The 20,478-nt window shown below is 43.3% G+C and overlaps 1 protein-coding gene across 2 annotated transcripts in view; it reads left to right on the forward strand.

Annotated features, from left to right (window-relative positions):
• The window catches only part of ZFYVE1 (zinc finger FYVE-type containing 1), a 47,712-nt gene that overhangs the window by 21,369 nt on the left and 5,865 nt on the right, over positions 1-20,478 (forward strand). For both annotated transcript variants that reach the window (XM_070417187.1, XM_070417195.1), the window contains 6 exons: positions 1,613-2,117; positions 5,429-5,643; positions 15,924-16,030; positions 18,214-18,322; positions 18,873-18,970; positions 19,063-19,180. In XM_070417187.1, the coding sequence (XP_070273288.1) occupies positions 1,613-2,117; positions 5,429-5,643; positions 15,924-16,030; positions 18,214-18,322; positions 18,873-18,970; positions 19,063-19,180 (1,152 nt within the window). The remainder of the gene's footprint in view (positions 1-1,612; positions 2,118-5,428; positions 5,644-15,923; positions 16,031-18,213; positions 18,323-18,872; positions 18,971-19,062; positions 19,181-20,478) is intronic.

Here is a 20,478-nt window from a genome sequence, read left to right on the forward strand (position 1 = left end):
ACAGTAGTGATGTTATTAATAGAATAACGAGTGGTTTACCATCTTGAGGTTATGGGAAATGAGGGCTGATATGATCACATCCAGTGGTCTATTTACATTTCTCTAGCTCCTCTTTTTCAAACCAGCATACTCTTGAGTTTCAGGAAGGTGTTTTTTTCTCCTATGGCTGGAGGAGACTTGCTGTAAAGGTTCATCACTCTTTTAGCTGGAGTAAAACATTACTTGTTTGGATTAGGAGTTTTGTTCTTGGGAATCTGTGTTCTGAGAGTAGTGGCCCTGAGAATCTTTTGGGATCTCCTGGTATTTCATTGGCACCAGGTCTCTTCCTTCCTGGCCTTACTTTTTTTTTTTTTTAAATATGTATTTTTATTGATTTCAGAGAGAGAGAGAGAGAAACTTCAATGATGAGAGAGAATCATTGATTGGCTGCCTCCTGCACACCCCACACTGGGGATTGAGTCCGCAACCCAGGCATGTGCCCTTGACCAGAATCGAACCTGAGACCCTTCAGTCCGCAGGCTGACGCTCTATCCACTGAGCCAAACCAGCTAGGGCCTGGCCTTTAAAAAAAAAAAAAAAAAAAAATATATATATATATATGTGTGTGTGTGTGTATGTATATATATATGTAATACATATATTTATATATGTATAAATGTAATTATTATTTTAGAGAGAGGGCAAGGGGGGGAGAGAGAGAGAGAGAGAGAGAGAGAGAGGGAGAGAGAGAGAGAAACATTGAGGTGTGAGAGAAACATCGATTGGTTGCCTTCTGTACACGCCCCCACTGGGGATGGAACCCTCAACCCAGGCATGTTCCCTGACTGGGAATATAACTGGCAACTTTCCGGTAGACGAAATGATGGTCCAACCAACTGAGTCACACTGGGTGGGGCCTGGCATTACTTAAAAAATATATATATATTTTTATTGATTTTAGAGAGGAAGGGAGAGGGAGAGAGAGAGATAGAAACATCAATGATGAGAGAGAATCATTGATTGGCTGCCTCCTGCATGCCCCCTACTGGGGGTCGAGCCCACAACCCGGGCATGTACCCTGACCGGGAATTGAACTGTGACCTCCTGGTTCATAGGTTGACGCTCAACCACTGAGCCACACTAGTCAGACTGGTGTTGAGTGCTTTACATGCCCTGAACACTAGTCCCTTATCAAATATATGATTTACAGATATTTCCTCCCATTGTTTGGGTGTCTTTTCACTGCCTTAGTGATATCCTTTGCAGAATGATAGCTTTCATTTGTGATAGTCCATTTTATCTATTTTTTCTTTCATTGTATTGCTTTTGCTGTATTAGCTAAGAAACCATGGCCTAATCCAAGGTCATAAAAATTTGTTCCTATGTCGTCTTCTGAGAATTTTGTACTTTTAGTTCTTCATGAGTACTGAGTTCTGATACTGACTGAGGCTTTAGAAGTTCTGTTAGCTCTTTGCTAAGTGTAGGGGCTGGGTGGAGCTGTTACACTGGGGCTTCGTTTCCTTGCCACTTTAACAAGTCAGTCATGGACCTTGACTCTGGGAAGCACTTGTTCTTCTTGCACATGTTTCTAGCTACTTTGCCATTTCCTGATTTCATTGTCTTTTTTTTAAAGGTGTCTAATGAAGAGGACTTTATTAGGAAATTGGACTGCAAACCTGATCAGCATCTGAAGGTTGTTTCCATTTTTGGAAATACTGGTGATGGGAAGTCTCATACCCTCAATCACACTTTCTTTTATGGCCGTGAAGTCTTCAAAACCTCCCCTGCCCAGGAGTCCTGCACCGTGGGAGTGTGGGCAGCATATGACCCAGTCCACAAAGTGGCAGTGATAGACACGGAAGGGCTCCTGGGGGCTACGGTGAATATCAGCCAGAGAACACGGCTGCTGCTTAAGGTCCTGGCCATCTCAGACCTCGTCATCTATCGAACTCATGCAGACCGGCTGCATAATGACCTCTTCAAGTTCCTTGGGGACGCCTCAGAAGCTTATCTGAAGCACTTCACCAAGGAGCTCAAGGCTACTACTGCCCGCTGTGGCCTGGATGTGCCCTTGTCCACCCTGGGCCCTGCTGTTATCATTTTCCATGAGACTGTGCACACTCAGCTACTGGGCTCTGGTGAGTAGATGGGGTACTGTGTCACACATTGACCTTTCTTGGTACCAGGAGGCAGCCGTTGGGCTGTAATAGCAACTTGCTGGTGGCGATTGGGCAAGACATAAGGAAGTGTTTCCAGAAGGACGGAATGAATCAACCATGTCAAAATCTTCTGTGGCCGTAGCCAGTTTTGCTCAGTGGATAGAGGATAGGCCTGTGGACTGAAGGGTCCCGGGTTCGATTCTGGCCAAGGGCACATGCCTGGGTTGTGGGCTCGATCCCCAGTAGGGGGTTTGCGGGAGGCAGCTGATCAATGATTCTCTCTCATCATTGATGTTTCTTTCTCTCTCTCCCTCTCCCTTTCTCTCTGAAATCAGTACATACATATATATGTATATACTAGAAGCCCAGTGCGTGAAATTGCGCAGCCCCGCCCACCCGCACTGGTCTTTGGTCATTACAGCATTAGGGCCACAGGCCTTTTATAATATACACACACACACACACACATATTTAAAATCTGCTTATGGTCAGGATGAGGATCACGAATTGTTGAATGGCTTTGGCAAAATAGAGGTCCTTGGTGATCTGTATAAGACCTGTTTCCCAGGGATGGTGAGTATGAAAGCCTAGTCAGAGTGGGATTGAGAGTGAATAAGAGGAGAAGAATGAAGGTAGTGAGTATATTCAACTCTTTCAAAGAGTTCTATAAAGGCTAGCAGACAAATAAATGATAGCTGCAGGCTAATGTAGGAATTCAAGGAATTTTCCCTTTTGAAAATATAAGATGAAAGGTATTGCAGATATTTGTGTACTGATGAGAGTAGTTCACTGGAAAGTAGATTAAGAGACAGCAGGGCCATTGGACTAATGCACAGTGGAAGAGTTGGCCTTAGGAGCATGGATAGTTCATCTGTAACAGTGGGAGAGAAGATAGAGTATATGGACACAGTTGCAAGTAAGAGGTGTGTGTGTGTGTGTGTGTGTGTTGTCTTATGGTTTCTGCTTTCTTAGATAAATAGGAAGCAAGATCATGACCTGAGAAGGAGGTTGAGGGAGCAGGTGCAACAACAGTAATTGGATGCAGGTGGGAACATTAGTATTGTCCCTGAAAGCAGTTCCACCATTTACCTGTTCATTCAGTTAACTAAGTGCACAATGTGCTGAGCACTGGGGCACCAAGCTGAAAAGGAACACAGTTCCCACCCTCAAATAAATCACAGTCTAGTTGGAGGAACCACAGGTGTTCTGTTCCGTAGGTGATGTAGGTACTGGCGCTGTGGGAGTGTGGAAGAGGGACACGCTACACCTTCTAATGGGATCTAGGAAAGAGGAGGTGACATTTGAACTCTAGAGACTTGGCTAGGTAGCAGAGGGGAAGAGGGATGCTCTAGGAAGGGCAAATCCCTAGTGGTTTGAAGGAGGAAGTTGGGTCCAGGGAACTGTGGTGGTTCTACTACAGCTTCCCGACTTCCATTGTGGCCCCCTTCAGTGCATTGCCACACAGCCTCCAGAGAGATCTTTTTAAAAGCTTAGTTTATAAATTAGATCATGTCATACTCCTGCTTACAGCCTGTCAGTGGCTTTGTACTACATCAAAATAAAATCCAAACTCCTAATTATGGTATCCTCACTCTAACTCCTAGCTGCGTCTCTGAACTTCTCTAATTATCCTCCTTCATTCCCTCCCCTCACCCACTAAATGCCCTCCCCTCTTCATGCGTTTGTGTACGTGCACACACACACGACATGTGTATACTCCCTCCACTAGTCCTGTCAGCCTTTTCTCTGCTGACACCTTTGCATGTGCTGCTCTTCCCCCCGCTAGTCATAGGTTTTTCAGAGTCAACTCTCATCTCCTTGGAGCCTTTCCTGACTGTCCCGGAAAGTTGTTCCTGCATCCTGGTGGTTGTGCTCTCCTTGCATCCCCCTGTTCATTTGCATCAGGGTACCGTTCGCTATCTGAAATCATGCTGTACATTTGCTTACTCATTTTGGATCTTTTCCTATTCGAATGGAAACTCCACGAAGGCAGGGACCCTGCCTGTCTGACTTGCTGTATCTAAACTGGCCTAGTGCTTGATACATGGTAGGCTCTCCTCTAATGTTCACTCAGTGAATAAACGAAGAGGCTCAGTGTGTCTGAAGCATAGATTATATGGGAAAGAATGGTGGAGATATTCTTGGGAATCATCATGGATGGCTGTGACTCAGTTCTTAAGTTTGATGAACTGGAGAGGCATGCCTCGAAGAGGCAGGGAGACCAGCCAGGAGGTTTTCACAGTTCTAGGTGGGAAGTGATGGGGGGTGAGCCAGGGCAGTGGCAGTAGGAGGGAAGTGGACAGACTGGGGCCATATTAAGAAGTTAGAATATGGAGGACTTTGGTTTGGTGGGAAGACAAGAAATCTAAGTGTTCCAGAATGGAAGAAGAAACTCATAGCAATTGATGGTCAGGTAAGGAGAGGAGGTTGGAAATGCTAAATTTCGAATGCCTCCTGGAATCAGCATTTTTGTGGTACTTTGGATCTTTATGGCCCAGGATGATGCTCTAACCAACTGAGCCACACCGGCCAGGGCATAATGAGCAGATTTAAAAAAAAAAGAGTTTCTTGAAGAATGTACAGAGAAAAAAGTTCACGTCATATCAAAAGTGTATAACTTGATGAAATTTCACTACCTGAACATACCTGTGAAATCAGTTCGAGATCATGACACACCAGCACCCTGTTCATAGAAGTCCTGCTCAGTCCTTCTAGACAAGGGTAAGATGAATTCTAACAGCATGGATTGGTTCTGCCTGCTTAAGTATTTTGTATATATATGGAGTCAGACTTTTGTAATGAAAGACAGGTGACTTTTTAGTTTTTTTTTAAAGAAAAGTCACTATTGCCCTGGCTGGGTGGCTCAGTTGGTTAGAGCACTGTCCCGTACACTAAAAGGTTTGGGGTTCGATCCCGGATTGGGGCGTATGGAAGGCACCTCATCAGTGTTTCTCATTCTCTCTCCCCCTTCCTCTCTCTCTCAAGTCAGTAAAAACAGCTCAGATGGCGTGGCTCAGTGGTTGAGTGTGGACCTATGAACCAAGAGATCACGGTTTGATTCCCAGTCAGGGCACATGCCCGGGTTGCAGGCTTGGTCCCCAGTGTGGGGCGTGCAGGAAGCAGCCGATTAATGATTCTCTCTCTCACTGATGTCTCCATCTCTCTCCCTCTCCCTTCCTCTCTGAAATCAATAAAAAATAAAATCAATAAAAACATATCATCAGGTGAGGAGTGTAAACAAACAAATAAATGAAAGGTCACTGTTCATGCACCTATTTTTGCTTGTCCAGATCACCCGTCAGAGGTGCCGGAGAAACTCATCCAGGACCGTTTCCGGAAGCTGGGCCGCTTCCCTGAAGCCTTCAGTTCCATTCACTACAAGGGAACTAGGACTTACAACCCTCCCACGGACTTCTCTGGGCTTCGGAGAGCTTTGGAGCAGCAACTAGAGAACAACACCACCCGTTCTCCCCGACACCCAGGAGTCATCTTCAAAGCCTTGAAGGTCAGTTGGCTCCCGCCTCGCCTCGAGTGCTTCTCACTGGAGTGCCAGTGGGTGGTGAGAACACTCAGTTCTCCAGCTTTTGTTGATACTGGTGATTGGAAACCTGGGCTGAAAGAGAGGTTATAGGAAAAGGAAGCGCATGAGTGGAGTTTACACCTCTCAAATGACATCATCTTGTTAGGAGCTCGAGTGCAGAGGAATCTTAGGTGATAGTTAAAAAGTGATAGGTCCTGCCCTAGCTGGTCTGGCTCAATGGATAGAGCATCGGCCTGCAGACTAAAGGGTCCTGGGTTCGATTCTGGTCAAGGACAAGTGCCTGGGTTGTGGGCTCGATTCCCCAGTAAGGGGCATGTAGAAGGCAGCTAATCAATGATTCTCTCTCATCATTGATGTTTCTAACTCTCTGTCCCACTCCCTTCCTCTCTGAAATCAATAACAATATATTTTTTTTAAAAAAGTGATAAGTTCTTATATCAGAGAAAAACTAGGCTTTTAGGGAATAGGAAAAAGCATTAATTTATGGGTGGTGTGGCCTAGCTCTGGTGAGCCGACTCACGTTGAGGCTCAGATATGTGGACAGCCCTTTGGTTTTTCTTTATATAGACTCACCTGTTTCTGTTTTTAAGCTAAATTAATTTATTAAAGTAAGCAACATTTTGTAATCATTATAAATGGAAAACTAGTATCACAGGTAGAAATTTGGCCAAGAAAAAAACAAAAACATATATGGATAACAATAATTGCTGTTTATGAGGTACCAAAGTTCACAGGATTTGTTCATTTAATCCAGGGGTGGGGAATATCTGGCCTGCATACTGTGTAAGTTTACTCTTGTATTATTATAATCATAACTTGCATGTGTTTTTCTATACCAACAACTGTAAGCCTACTTTTGCTTACTCTGGTATATATAAACATTGAACATCTCTCATTTTTCTATCATCTCATATAATTGCATATATAATCTAATTTTAAGTATTTTTGCTTATTTGGTGTCTTCTATTGCTTATTTTTAGTATTTCAAGGGTTTTATTTCAACACAGTATTTTATCTTCACTATGCACTTCTTTTATTTTTTTAAATATATTTTTATTGATTTCAGATAGAAAGGATAGGGAAAGAGAGAGAAAGAAACATCAATGATGAGAGAGAATCATCGATCGGCTGTCTCCTGCATGCACCCCACTGGGGATCAGGCCTACAACCCGGGCATGTGCCCCGGACCAGAATCGAACCTGGGACCCTTCAGTCCTCAGGCTGATGCCCTATCCACTGAGCCAAACCAGCTAGGGCTGTACTTCTTTATTTTACCATTATTTATAATGAATTCATGAAATCCATCTGGGTGAAAAACTGCTTGCTTTTTGTGGTTTGCTTTGTGTACACCTCTGGGTTACTATGGCTTGAGGCTTAGGACAGAAGTGCTGGAAAGGAGCAGGGCCTTTGGGGCAGTGCTGGGGCTGCAGAGCCTGGAGAGAGAACAGGGGAATGTTAAGAAGATTGGAGCTGGGATATGAGGATGCCCTGAGGGTGAGGGGACAGAGACTGGGACTGGGAGGGGAAGGGAGGAGGGGGTAGAAGTGAGTTTGGCACAAAGCTAGGCAGGCCCTGGTTTACACAGGGAACAACTTGGGGCCTAGGCTGATTTGCTTAACCCATTGAGTTTAAAAGGTCTGCAGTAGGGCACAATGTCAACAGTTAGTGAATCTGGGTAAACTGTGTATAGGAGTTCCTTGTATTATTCTTGCAGTTTTTCTACAAGCTTGAAATTATATATCAAAATGAAAAGTTACCCTCCAAAAAAGGTTTGTGGTTTTGGCAGAGTTTTCTACAGGCTGGATGTTTGTGTCTTCCCAAAATTCCTATGTTGAAATCCTAACGCCCAGTGTGTAGTGTTTGGAGGGACTTTGGGAGGTGATTGGGCCATGAGGATGGAGCCCTCATGAAGGAGGGTGATGCCCTTATAAACGAAGCCCCAAAGAGCTCCCTGGTCCCTCCCCCCAAGAGAGGACACAGTTAGAAGACACCATTTATGAACCAGAAAGCAGGTTCTCAGCAGAACCTGACTATGCAGGTGCCCAGACCTTGGACTTCCAGCTTCCAGAACTCTTAGAAATAAATTTCTGTTAAGTCTGTGGTATCTATAATAATAAAAGCGTAATATGCTAATTAAATTGGACATCCTTACGGACGAAGATGGAGCCGTGAGGGAAGCCCAGGTCCTGGGTGTCGGCAGCCCGAGGGAAGCCTGGTTTCTGGGTGCCAGAGGGAAGCAGTGCCGGCAACCAGGGTAAGGCAGGCCTACTCTTGCACAAATTTCGTGCATCGGGCCTCTAGTTTTGTATAGCACCCCAAATGGACTAACAGTGGTTAAAAGCTTGGGCTCTGGAGTCAGACTTGTGTCAGATCCCAGTTCTGCCACTTACCAGCTGCTTAGTCTTGGCAAATGAATTCAGTTGTTTGTTCATTAAACAAATAAATGAGTGCATTTTGTGCCAGGTAGAATCTGAGGTGCTGGAAATAGAGTGGAACCCAAGATAGACAACACTTGTAGCACTTTCTTCAAACATTTTTCCTCATCAGAACAATCTTAATAATAAAAGCATAATATGCTAATTAGACCGGATAGCCGAACTACCTTCCAGACGACCTTCAGACGAAGCTGGGGCTGCAAGGGCTGAGCCCCTTGAACGAATTTCATGCATCGGGCCTCTAGTAGGGGTAATGATAGAATGTTCCTAGTGAAGTTGAGGTGGGGAATTAAATGAGAACAACATATGTTAAGAAGCAACATACTAGTTCAATAAGTATTAACTGTTGTGAATAATATTAAGAAAGAAACTATGAAAAATGATTGTATTTGAATAATTCATAATATACATACTTCTAATTAGAATTTGAGATTAAAGTGTACTTAGATGTATAGGCTAGTGGCCATGTAAGGGCTCAAAGGTAGTTAGAGTGGAAGATCACACCCAAGTATTGCAAACATTCTCCAAAGAGGCTGAATCCATACTTTGTTATGGGCTGTAAATCGGATCAATATGAGTTTTGACTGCAAGGCCAATAGCTGGGTTAATGTTTAAATAAGACCATCATCAGGGACACCGAGTGCTTAAGCAGTAATTAGTGATTTTACCCTTAAGAGTCTTGGGTGGCCTACTCCAGGCCATTTGTTGGGCACTTTTAAGAAAAGTAGTTACACTGTATTCTTAGGAGGTGATATGAGTCTCGAAGCTTTCTGAGATTAAAATGAGCATCGTCAGCTGAGTTCTGATGATTTTTGATAGTGGTGTCCTCAGAGTTTCACCTGGACCCTACCCTACGTTTTCTGTTCTCTGAGGTAGGTAGTCCCTCCTTAACACTAACTCACTATGCTGTACTGAGACGTGGGACCCACTGCTCTTGTCCATGACAAGGCATTTTTTTGTTTAAGCATATGTTTTGGGCTCTCCCCAGGAAATTGTAGGATTCTTCTAAAAAATTATTTATTTATTTATTTTAGAAAGGAAGAAAGAGAGTGAGAAATCAATTTATTGTTCCACTTATTTATGCATTTATTGGTTGATTTCTGTATGTGTCCTGATTTTTGTATGTGATTGAACCTGAAAATTTGGTGTATTAGGATGACGCTCCAACCAACTGACCTACCTGGCCAGTGAGTGCCAGTTGTGGGGTTCTTGCAATTTACTCAGATCTTTGAAAAAAATGTTTTTGTCTTTTTTTGGGGTTGTCTGGTTTTAATCCACTTTATATTAGAAGTTGTCAATTCTCTACCACTTTAATAGGAAGCTACCTGTGAGGACTATATTTGGCAAATTGACCCACTAGAATTTTATTGCTGTTAAAATACATTCTAACTGAAGCCTTCATAGTTCGTAGCAGTGTATAATATAATGGCTGTCTATTCTTCTCCACCTTTTAAAAATTTTGTTTTATGTTGTATTTATTTTTACAAATAGCATTGAGTCCTTTTTGGAACAAAAGAGTGGGGATGGGTATAAACCAGTGATTTTTAAACCAGTGTGCTGCAAGAATTTTTAGAACATGCAATATCTGACTATTTAGTCAAGGGCACTGACCTCTTTTCTCTTAGATTGTCAAATAAAACAAATGACGTTCAGCTGGTGTGGCTCAGTGATTGAGCGTTGACCTATGAACCAGGAGGTCACGGTTCAAATCCTGGTCAGGGCACTGCCCAGGTTGTGGGCTTGATCTCTGTTAAGGCGTGTGCAGGAGGCAGCCAATCAATGATTCTCTCTCATCATTGATGTCTCTCTCTCCCTTCCTCTCTGAAATCAATTTTAAAAAATGACAACAGCCAACACAACAATAGCCATCTGCTGTAAATGAATGAAAATTATACCATTTTTTTTGTCAGATTGGCAGAAAATATATTTTTTGGTGTGCTGCAGAATTTTAGTAATTAGTTAATGTGTGCCATGAGATAAAAAAGGTTGAAAATCACTGGCATAAACAGATAAATTATCATTGCCAAAATAACTTGTCTGTCTTCCTGTTTCATTTTTTTCCTTCTCTCTCCCTGGCATTCTTTACCTTGTCTAGTTCCTCCCTAACTCACTGAGTGAACACTGAGAAAGCTAGGGATAGATTTATATGATTATTTTTCTATATGATTTTTAAAGTTTTAGATAAAATATACAGGAATATTATTAGGAAAAAATATAAACCTTTTAGGAAAATGGAGAGACAAAACATATAAAAGGCAATAAAAACTGTGATGCACCAGTAAACTTCAACTCTCTAGTACAGCAGTTGCCAACCGGTGGTCTGTGGGCCACTGGTGGTTCGTGAGATTTGAAAAGTTGGCGAATGCTGGTTTAAGGAAACCTTTGGAGCAGCAGTCGCCAACTGGTGGTCCGTGGAACACTGGTGGTCCGTGAGGTCCCAAAGGTTGGCGACTGCTGCTCTAGTAATCAAAGAAACAAAAATGAAAATCACAATGATACAAGGGCCAACACTGAGAAGTCTGGCAATAAAATGTCTATATGAAGCAGTAAACTCTTATCAACTGCTAGTTGAGTTAAAATTCTTAGAACTACTTTGAAAAGTAATTTATAAATATCTAGTAAAGATAAAATATGCATAATATATGTTCTAGCCATATTTCTAGGAATTTGCCTTAAAGAAACTTCCACAGGAACACAAGGAGACTATATGAGGATGTTAATAGCACTTTGTAATAGCAACAAAATGCAAACTAAGTGTGCAAAAAATGGATAAATTGTGGTATTTTATAAAAAAGAGAATTGGGTCATGCCCTAGCCAGCTTGGCTCAGTGGATAGAGTATCAGCCGGCGGACTGAAAGGTCCTGGGTTTTATTCCAGTCAAGGGCACATGCCTGGGTTGCAGGCTCCCAGCCCTAGTTGGGGGCGTGTGGGAGGCAACCAGTCGATGTGTCTCTCTCATCATTGATGTTTCTATCTCTCTCTCTCTCTCTCTCTCCCTCTCCCTTTCACTCTATCTAAAAATCAGTGGGAAAAATATCCTTGGTTAGGATTTAAAAAAAGAAAAGAAATGGAGACACAGAGAGGTGAATTAATTTGCTTGAGATGACTTATCTAGTAAAAGTGGTGGAGAAGAATTTGAGTCAGGTAGTCTGGCTCCAAGTCTATGCTTTTAACTCTGCTCTATTCCTTCTCAATAGTTATTCCACTTCTAGGAAGGTCAGAGCATGGGGCCATCTTTTAAGGTTCCTGATACATATTGCTAGTTGCCTCTAGAAAGGACATTCCCATAAGTTGTATTTGTGTATTTGGTTATTTTCATTGAAAAAAGTAATTTTTTTAAATTATGAAAGCAATGTGTGCTCATGATAAAACAATTCAAATAATACAGAAATGTGTATGATATTGAGTCCCTTTTTCTGCTCTCCCCCTCACTCTATGATAACCATTGTTAATATTTTCTTGTATATGCTTCTAGAAATTTCCAGTATGTGTATATAATATATTTTTCTCCCTAAATAAATGGGATCATAGAGAAGTTAAATTCTTTTAACTTCCCTATAATCTCTTATTCTGCAGGTAACCATTGTTAGTAGTTTCTTGTATATTCTTCTAGAAATTTTCAATTCTATATAAGTGCATGTACACACACACACCCCTACTCAAATTTTTCTTCCTTCAAAAATGGGATCATACATTCATATTATTTCAGAACTTGTTTTTTTTCCACTTAATTATGCATCTTGGTTATCTTTCTATATTAGTATATAATACATGCATCATTCTTTTTAATGCCACTTGGTATACTTTTAAAAAGTTATTACCTGCATCTGAGTTACGTGGTTCCACCTGATTGATGTAGCACTGTTGGAGCCAGAGGGAGCCCAAATGCTGCTTTTCATGGTCTTTATCGAACAGGAATGTGTTTAATGAGGAAGATTGAAGAGTTTGGAGGGAGAGAGAGAGACAGTCACTTCCTGTTTTAGTGGCTTGCCCTTGGGCTTCCTGATTAATCCTGCTGACCTGCCACATTGTGGTCCAGGCCCGGTGCCTCTTTTGCAGCTGGGTTATTTCCCACCTCCTGACCACTCACTCCTTTGTGCAGGTTCTATAGTAGCAACAGGCCAGATACCTACAAGCAGAGCATACCTGAGTAAGCAGGTGAATCTTTTTAAAGAAAAGAGATGCTCAGATCCCTATTGAGTAAGGGAATTTAATATTGAATTAACTATGTTGTCTGTATTACAGTTCTTAATAATTGAATCATTTTAAAGTTGAATTTGTATAGGTTTTATTTAATACTTCTTTTAGCCTCCAATATTTAAATGTAGAAACTCTGACTTTTATCACATCAGGATGCATTTAAGTATTTAGAAAGTTATTATATTCTATTGGGGGTGGCATCATTGATTGCATAAGAGTCCATTTTGAATCAGAACATTCACTGCCAGCCCTTGATGACTGGGGCTAACCTTTCAGGTTCAGTAGAAAGAGCCACACTGTTGCCAGGACAACTAAAGTTCAAGATCACCTGGTCTCCAGGCAACCTTTTCCAGACTTACCTCCAATGCTTTCCCAAGCTTTTTCAGGGGAGTTCCTTCCCTGCCTTTCTCTCACAGCTTTGGGACCTCAGAAGGAGGAGAGCCCAAGATCCCTGGAATGATGTGAGGTTTGGAATTTTTGAAAGACAAAGTATATGGATTAGGTGGTAGTATCTTTACTGGAAAGTAACAATCAGGAAGGAGGACAGCTTCTCCTTACCCTTGTATCCAAAACACACTAACCTCAGATTTTTAAAAAGCAGTTACTGAATATTCCCATACTCTTGACTCATGTGAAGTCCTCCTGAAGCTTGTCATGGTCTGACTCATTATTCCAGTGACTTGTGAGGGAAATACCATGCTTTTCGTGTGTCCCAGCATTTCAGAGGATGGGTGACCAGCATATGAAGTGCTGCGGCTGGTTAGACGAGGAATTCTCTTTCTGATGTCATAAGAGGGTACTGTTGCCTTGGCCAACATAAACTCACAGTTCATTTGTTTAGGGCAGGCAGTGATGGAGGTTCTATGGGCACATGTACCATGGGAGTCAGGTTGCAGATCGTTTTGTGCGCAACTTTGAGATATGTGGACATGCCCCGACTTTTCCTTCTAGTATCCTCATTTTATAGATGAGAAAATAGGCACAGAGAGTGCAAAGCTGCCACTGCAACCTGAAGTGACTTGGGGGGAGGGTGTCTCATGTTTAATTTCTGCAAATTTTCCATTTAGTTTCATACTATGTCCATGCTTGTTTTTTATGTAATAACTAGAAGCCCAGCACACAAAATTTGTGCATGGATACAATCCCTAGGCCTGGCCTGCGATCAGGGCCATCTTCCCTGGCAGCCGGCCCCACCTCCCACTGCCACCCACACCCGGTTCCCTGTTCCCCATCAGGCGATCGGAGCCTGCCCGCCTGGGGAAGGGACCAAGAGGTTGACCAGCAGGCCCCAATTGGGCAATTGGGGCCTGCGGGTTGGGGGCAGCTCCTGCGTTGAGTGTCTGCCCCCTGGTGGTCAGTGCGTGTCATAGCGACCAGTTGTTCCACAGGAGGTTGATTTGCATATTACCCTTTTATTATATAGGATAGTTTGCTCCCCAGATCTTTCCGTAAATTGATGCATTAGGAAGATAACACTACATATCCCACCAGCTAGCCCCAGAGGGTCATGCACACACCTTTAAGAAATACAGCCTACAAGGTTATCAGTAATTTGTCCAATCAGGGAGTAGTTAACCTAAAATTAGAGAGGGCCTGTGGGTCTGGGATAAAGCCTGGCACAGAGGCAGAGCCAAGGTAAGGAGGGGGAGAACAGAAGTTGGTATGTGCATGGGGGGGTTGGTGCTGGCACTTTATTCCTAGGTCCTAGCAGAGCAATCAAACCATGATCTCTTGGTTAGGACCTTCGCTAGGAGTTAGAGGATATAAAGGTTGGAAACTTCTTTCACAATGTTTAGGAGATGAAATACAACAGATCCATAGCTTTGCATCATTGCCTAATTACTCAATACTGATTTGGTTGTTGAATACAAAAGGGCTTCAGAGAAGGCAGAGTGTAGTGTGTTTAAAGTGATTGAGAAGGTATTATAAAAAAGGTGAGTCCAAAAAAACCCCCTGAAGGACCAGCCAGGATGGCTCGGTGGTTGGGTGTTGACCTGTGAACTGGGAGGTCATGGTTTGATTCCTGGTAGGGGCATATGCCCTGCCTGGGTTTCGGTCTCAATACTCGGTTGGGGGCATGCGGGAGCTGGCTGATCAGTGACACTGTCTCATCATTGATGTTTCTTTCTCTCCCTCTCCTTTCCTCTCTGAAATCAATAAAACAATATATATTTTTAAAAATCGCCAAAGGATGGATCACATTAAGAAGTACGAGAGAGGAGAGCAGTTTGGGCTAGAGAGTGATTCTTGCCTTGCTTCTCATTTATTCTCATTAATATTCATATGTATATTCATTTATCTTTTCTCTCAAAATCTTAGTGTTTCCCTAAGTTAGTTTTTACAAAATTACCCCCAAGGCAACAGGATTTACATGTATTATTATTTGTCAGATCTCTTTTGGGGTCTAAATCAAGGATTGCCACTGGGTTGGCCATTGCTGGCAGTTGATGGCGTATAGGCTCTGCGTTATCCTTGCAGAAGCTGAATTTGAATGCCCTTAGGTCAGTGGTTCTCAATCTTGGCTGCATATTAGAATCACCTGGAATCTTTTTAAAATCCTGAGTTCCAGAGGATGAGGCCCAGAAATCAGGATTTTAAAAAGATTCCCACGTGATTCTAATGTGCAGCCAAGGTTGAGAACCACTGGTTTAGAACCTAATCTGCCCTTTTTCCAAATCTCATCTTAAAATTTCTTTTGGCTTTTACCAAAGGAAGTAACATCTTGTCCTGTTGCTTTAGACTACTTTTCCTTCTCTTCCCGTGAATAATGATTGTCTGCCTCAGAATGGGAGACGGAAAGATAGAAGCTTGGAACAGTGTGCACTTAATGATTTTTGAAGCCTGGAAAGCCCATTCCTATTTAATTTGCATTACTTTTTCCACTGAATGTGACTAAGGGCCTGGAAGGAGGGAAAATCAGCTTGAAGAGTACTTTCAATATAAAGTAGTGTGTAAAAACAGGATTAGAAATGGAAGCGCCTCTCAACGTAAAAATTTCAGTTTGCCTCTGCAAATACCTTATCTTTCTTTTTGGCATTTTTTTTGGCCCTTTGCTGTCTTTTGGGTTACTGTAGTTGATAAAAGGCTGCCAAACACTGCAATAATTCTTGTTTTTTTGGCCGATGACATACGTTTCTGCATTGAGATAGTTCTGTGGCCTAGTAAACTCTAAATGCGTGCCTATGGTTAGAACTGGATAGAAGCCCACGAAACTCTTGCTTACTGCTCAGCCGTGTCTCTGACTTAAAGACGAACCCCCTTCTCAAGTCTTGGTTTCTCGGTCCCAGCTTTATAAGGATGAAGTGGGCATTAGTATCTATGGAGGTTCTGTGTGAGGTGTTTATAACCTCCAAGGTAATTAGTAGAGAACAGTAACTTTGTTCACTTCTGACCTCTCGGGAAACGGGCTGGTTCTTTCCAGGCAAGTTGGGCCTAGGAGGTTGAAGGTAAGTTCCCTCTTCCTGCTGTGGAGCCTGTAAGAAATAAGGTGTGTGTGTGTGTGTGTGTGTGTGTGTGTGTGTGTGTGTAATCTTAGAAAGGAAAGTCGAGGAAGAGCCAAAGCACAGGGCTCTCTGCTGTGCCTTCATGTCACCTTCCCTCCTCGCTAGGCATTGAGCGACCGCTTCAGCGGTGAGATCCCCGATGACCAGATGGCGCACAGCTCCTTTTTCCCAGACGAGTACTTCACCTGCTCCTCCTTGTGCCTCAGCTGCGGGTAAGTGAGGCCAACTGTCTCCCCATCTTGGGAAAAGAGACTCAGAATGGTGCTTCTCAGTCATCAGTGGGCATGCAAGTCACCTGGGGTCTGGTTAAATGAAACATTCTGATTGATGGATGGGGTGGGGCCCGAGATGGTGATTTCCAAGTTCCCAGGTGATCCTAGTGGTCGGGGGACCATACTTTGAGGTTGCAGGGGATTCCAGGACACATGGTTATGAAGAATCTCCTGAAGATTTCAGCCTGGTTTAGATGAGAAATTGACTGGCTTCCGGTTTGGGCAGTTTTTACTATAGAAAACTTTAGGTTGCCTGTTTCCCCATGTTTCTCCTATCAGGGCTTTCAATCATAGTTATTCCATTTACTCAACTAATAGTTGATAGAGAGCCCAGTGTGTGCACAGCACTGTAGTCCCTGTGAATCCTAGTTGATTCCTTTCACTGTGAGGGCAAATGCTTAGAGCACATTAGAATTATCCAGGGAGCTTGCAAAAGTCTCCAGGCCTGGGCCCCACCTTCAAGGAGGCTGGTTTAATGGGTCTGGGGTGGGGCGTAGACACTGGAATACTTAAAAGGCTCCTGAGATTTTTCTAATGTGTAGTCTGAGTTGAGGACATTGCATTAGAGCAGTGCTTCTCAAACGTCAGTCTGTATATACACCACTTTGTGATTTTGTTAAAATGCAGAGTGTGGACAGCAGTTCTGGGTGAAAATCTGCATTTCTAACAAGCTGCAAGTGATGCCTCTGATGCTGGTCTGTGGACCACACTTTGTTACAGGGGATAGGGCCGTGGTCGGCTGCGGCTCTCGAGCCACATGCGGCTCTTTGGCCCCTTGAGTGTGGCTCTTCCACAAAATACCACGTGCGGGTGCGCACATTCAGTGCGATTGAAACTTTGTGGCCCTTGCGCAGAAGTCGGTATTTTGTGGAAGAGCCACACTCAAGGGGCCAAAGAGCTGCATGTGGCTCGAGAGCTGCAGGGCATTGATTCTCAAGTGAGCATGCATCAGAAACAGCAGAAGGACATGTTAAAACAGATCGGTGGGTCTTGACCCCACAGTTTGATTTAATAGGTCTGATTAGGGCCTCAGAACTTTTATTTCTGGTAAGTTTTCAGGTGATGCTGATGTTGCTGGTTGGGGACCACACTTGGGGGGTCACTGGATTAACGTGAGCTGTTGAGGGCTGTTAAATCACAGTTTGGTGACTTGACTGAAGCAGCCCGGGGGATTTAAATGCAGCGTGTCACAGTCAGATTGCAGTCTCCACGTCGTGTCCTCACTCCCTGCCTTCCCACCCCTTCACCACTGTATTGTCCTTGCTCACATTTGCCCATCTACAGGAGGAGACCTTTCTGTTCTGAGCCTTTTCTGTTCTGATAGCCTTTTTGCATTGAACCCAGTAGGCCACCGCCAGGCACTGAACCGCTTGGCTCTGAATCTGTAAAAAGGACTTGGGTGTTGGATTAGACGGCCTGGGGTGGGGAGAACTAGGATGATCTTGGACAGAGGGATGTTCGTTGCCAGCGTGACTTATCTTCCTTTTTGCTTGCCCCGTGAGCCCCCCGCGAGGGGCTAGGCTCCGTTGGATCGTTGCTTTCCATTCTAGCTGAGCTTCCTCAGGGTTTCAAGACTTTCCTTCTCCATAGGGACATTCTGAAGTTCTGATCTGTATGCTGTGCTGTCAGGGTGGCCAGGCTCGCTGTTCGTTTGGAAGGTTTTCTTGTCCGGCTTAAGCCTCCTCTTAGTGCTTTGCCAAATGTTGGGGGATGGTTTTTGTTTGGCATCTTGGCAGCCTGTCCTGGTTAAACTTAATTCATGCTGTTTGGGTTTTTCAATTTCCTGAGAGCCATTCAAGATTCATCTCTTGTCAAGGTGGTATCTTCTGGCGCCTCCATTCCTACTGAGGGGCCAGGTGGTGTTTCTAAGAAGAGTGTCTCCATTTCGCTTTTTCTCCTCAGATAAGGTACTATTTGCTCTACCTTTGTAGTGATGCTGATTGCAAGGACACGGGAGGCCTGTGGGTTCCTGAGACAAACTGTCCTCTGTGCTCAGTACCCGGGGCCTTGTTCATAACCAAGGTCTGGTTTGGGCCCCATCTCTGGCTCAGGGTCAGATTCTTCTGCGTAAGTAGCATCAGTTCCATTGGCCGCCTCATTGTCAGCTTTTGGGCTTCACTCAGGGCTGGATGTAAGAACAGCATGAATCATGGGAAAGAAGGAGTACCTCATGAAGCCAAGAGCCGCTGCAGCTACTCCCACCAGTATGACAACCGAGTTTATACCTGCAAGGTGAGTCCCCGAGCTTCTCCCTGCTCCAGCAGCTGGCTGCTGGTCCACCCTCCTGTTGGAAAGATTGGCTTGGGGCAGCTTTGCTGCATCCCAAAGTATTTGATGTTCAAATGGGATCTCTCTGGAACTTCTCCCCAGCTCTAACCAAAATAACTCACACATGTTTGTTGCTGGGGCCTCGTGGAACTTTTTTAAAGCTTATTTTCCCCTTAGTCTCTTGAGCTTGTAGGCAGGGGTCACATACACTGGCTGTTTGTTCTTCTTACGCACAGAAGCGCTCTTCAGGAACTGAGTTCTGATTTCTTCTGTCTGTGATGGGTGTATAATTGACAGCTTAGTTTTGGGGCCTGGGGTGGGGATACATTCAGTTCATGACCATTCAGGGCACTGGCATCTTTAGAGAAATGAACTTTCTTCTGATGTGCTAAACTCGGCGTCTGTAGACCCTCAGACGGTATGGTTTGTGGGGAGTGGGTGCTGGACAGGGATGTGAAGAGGCCACGGGGACTGGTGTCCAGAGAAGAAGCTGGCAGAGTGCTCCATGTTTCAGGCCTGCTATGAGAGAGGCAAGGAGGTCAGCGTAGTGCCCAAGACATCTGCTTCCACCGACTCCCCCTGGATGGGTCTTGCAAAATATGCCTGGTCTGGGTGAGTTTAAACAACATAGCTAAGGGTTGTCTGGTGTGTTTGTTTCCCCAGAAACCTGGCAGGGTAATAGTATCTATTTGCATTCCTTGTAGGTATGTGATCGAATGTCCTAACTGCGGCGTGGTCTATCGTAGCCGGCAATACTGGTTTGGGAACCAAGATCCTGTGGATACGGTGGTGCGGACAGAGATTGTGCATGTGTGGCCTGGAGTAAGAGCAGTTTTATTTATTATTCTTTCTCGTGTATCGTTCAGTTATACATGTGTGTGGAAAAGTGGAACTTGTTTAGAAATAAGGTTAACCATGACTTTCAGTATTTTGGTGGTTTAGGAAGGCATGATCTAAAGAGCTTTTCTTGTTCTAGTTCGTTAATTATTTTCATTTCTTTTTGTATACATACTAGAAGCACAACTTGAAATAAAGTAAATAAAAAGTTGATCTATTGTTATACTGCCTTTGCAAATAAAACTTCATTTTTATCTATTTTAAAATATGTTTTTATTGATTTTGAGAGGGGGAGAGAGAGAGAGAAACAGCTATGAGAATCATTGATCTGCTGCCTCCTGCACACCCCCTATTGGGGATCAAGTCCACAACCCAGGCATGTGCCTGACCAGGAATTGAACCTGCAACTTCTTGGTGCATGGGTCGACACTCAATCACTGAGCCACACTGGCTGGGCAAAACTTCATTTTTTAAAAAATATATTTTATTGATTTTTTATAGAGAGGACGGGAAAGGGAGAGGGATAGAGTGTTTGAAACATCGATGAGAGGAACATCGATCTGCTGCCTCCTGCACATCCCCCACTGGGGATGTGCCCGCAACCAAGGTACATGCTCTTGACCGGAATCGAACCTAGGACCCTTCAGTCTGTAGGCCGACGCTATATCCACTGAGCCAAACCGGTTAGGGCAAAACTTCATTTTTTCATATTCTCTTCAGTCATTTTCCATATGCATATGTTTATATAGTTGTAATTATAATTTACATGCCATTTATCTGCCTTTTTTTCTTACCGTAATACTATTTCCATATTGCTTCCATTTTTCATGATTCCATTTGTAGTCACTGTGTAACATTATGTCTAGTGTTATAGTTTGATTCTCCATTCCCTTTTTAAACTTTCATGCGTGCTGTTTATGATTTTTTTTTAATCATCAAAGAAAATGCGATAGTGACCATCTTTATGTAAGAAAACCATTTCTTTTTTTGGAAATTTTCTTGACGTATATTCTAAGAAATGGGATTACTATAGACCCTTACTATTTTTATTTATTTATTTTATTTAAAATATATATTTTATTGATTTCAAAGAGGGAAGCAGGGGAGAGAGAGAGAGATAGAAACATCAATGATGAGAGAGAATCATTGATCGACTGCATCTTGCATGCCCCACACTGGGGACCAAGCCAAGCTGGCTGGGCGACCCTCACTATTTTTAATTTGACTTTTGAATTCCAAATGTTAGAAAAATAAATTTGTTTATGAGGCATTTATATGTTGCT

The sequence above is a fragment of the Myotis yumanensis genome, unplaced genomic scaffold, assembly GCF_028538775.1.
Source record: "Myotis yumanensis isolate MYYU_CA2020_CCGP unplaced genomic scaffold, mMyoYum1.0.hap1 SCAF_1, whole genome shotgun sequence".
Taxonomy (NCBI): Eukaryota; Metazoa; Chordata; class Mammalia; order Chiroptera; family Vespertilionidae; genus Myotis; species Myotis yumanensis.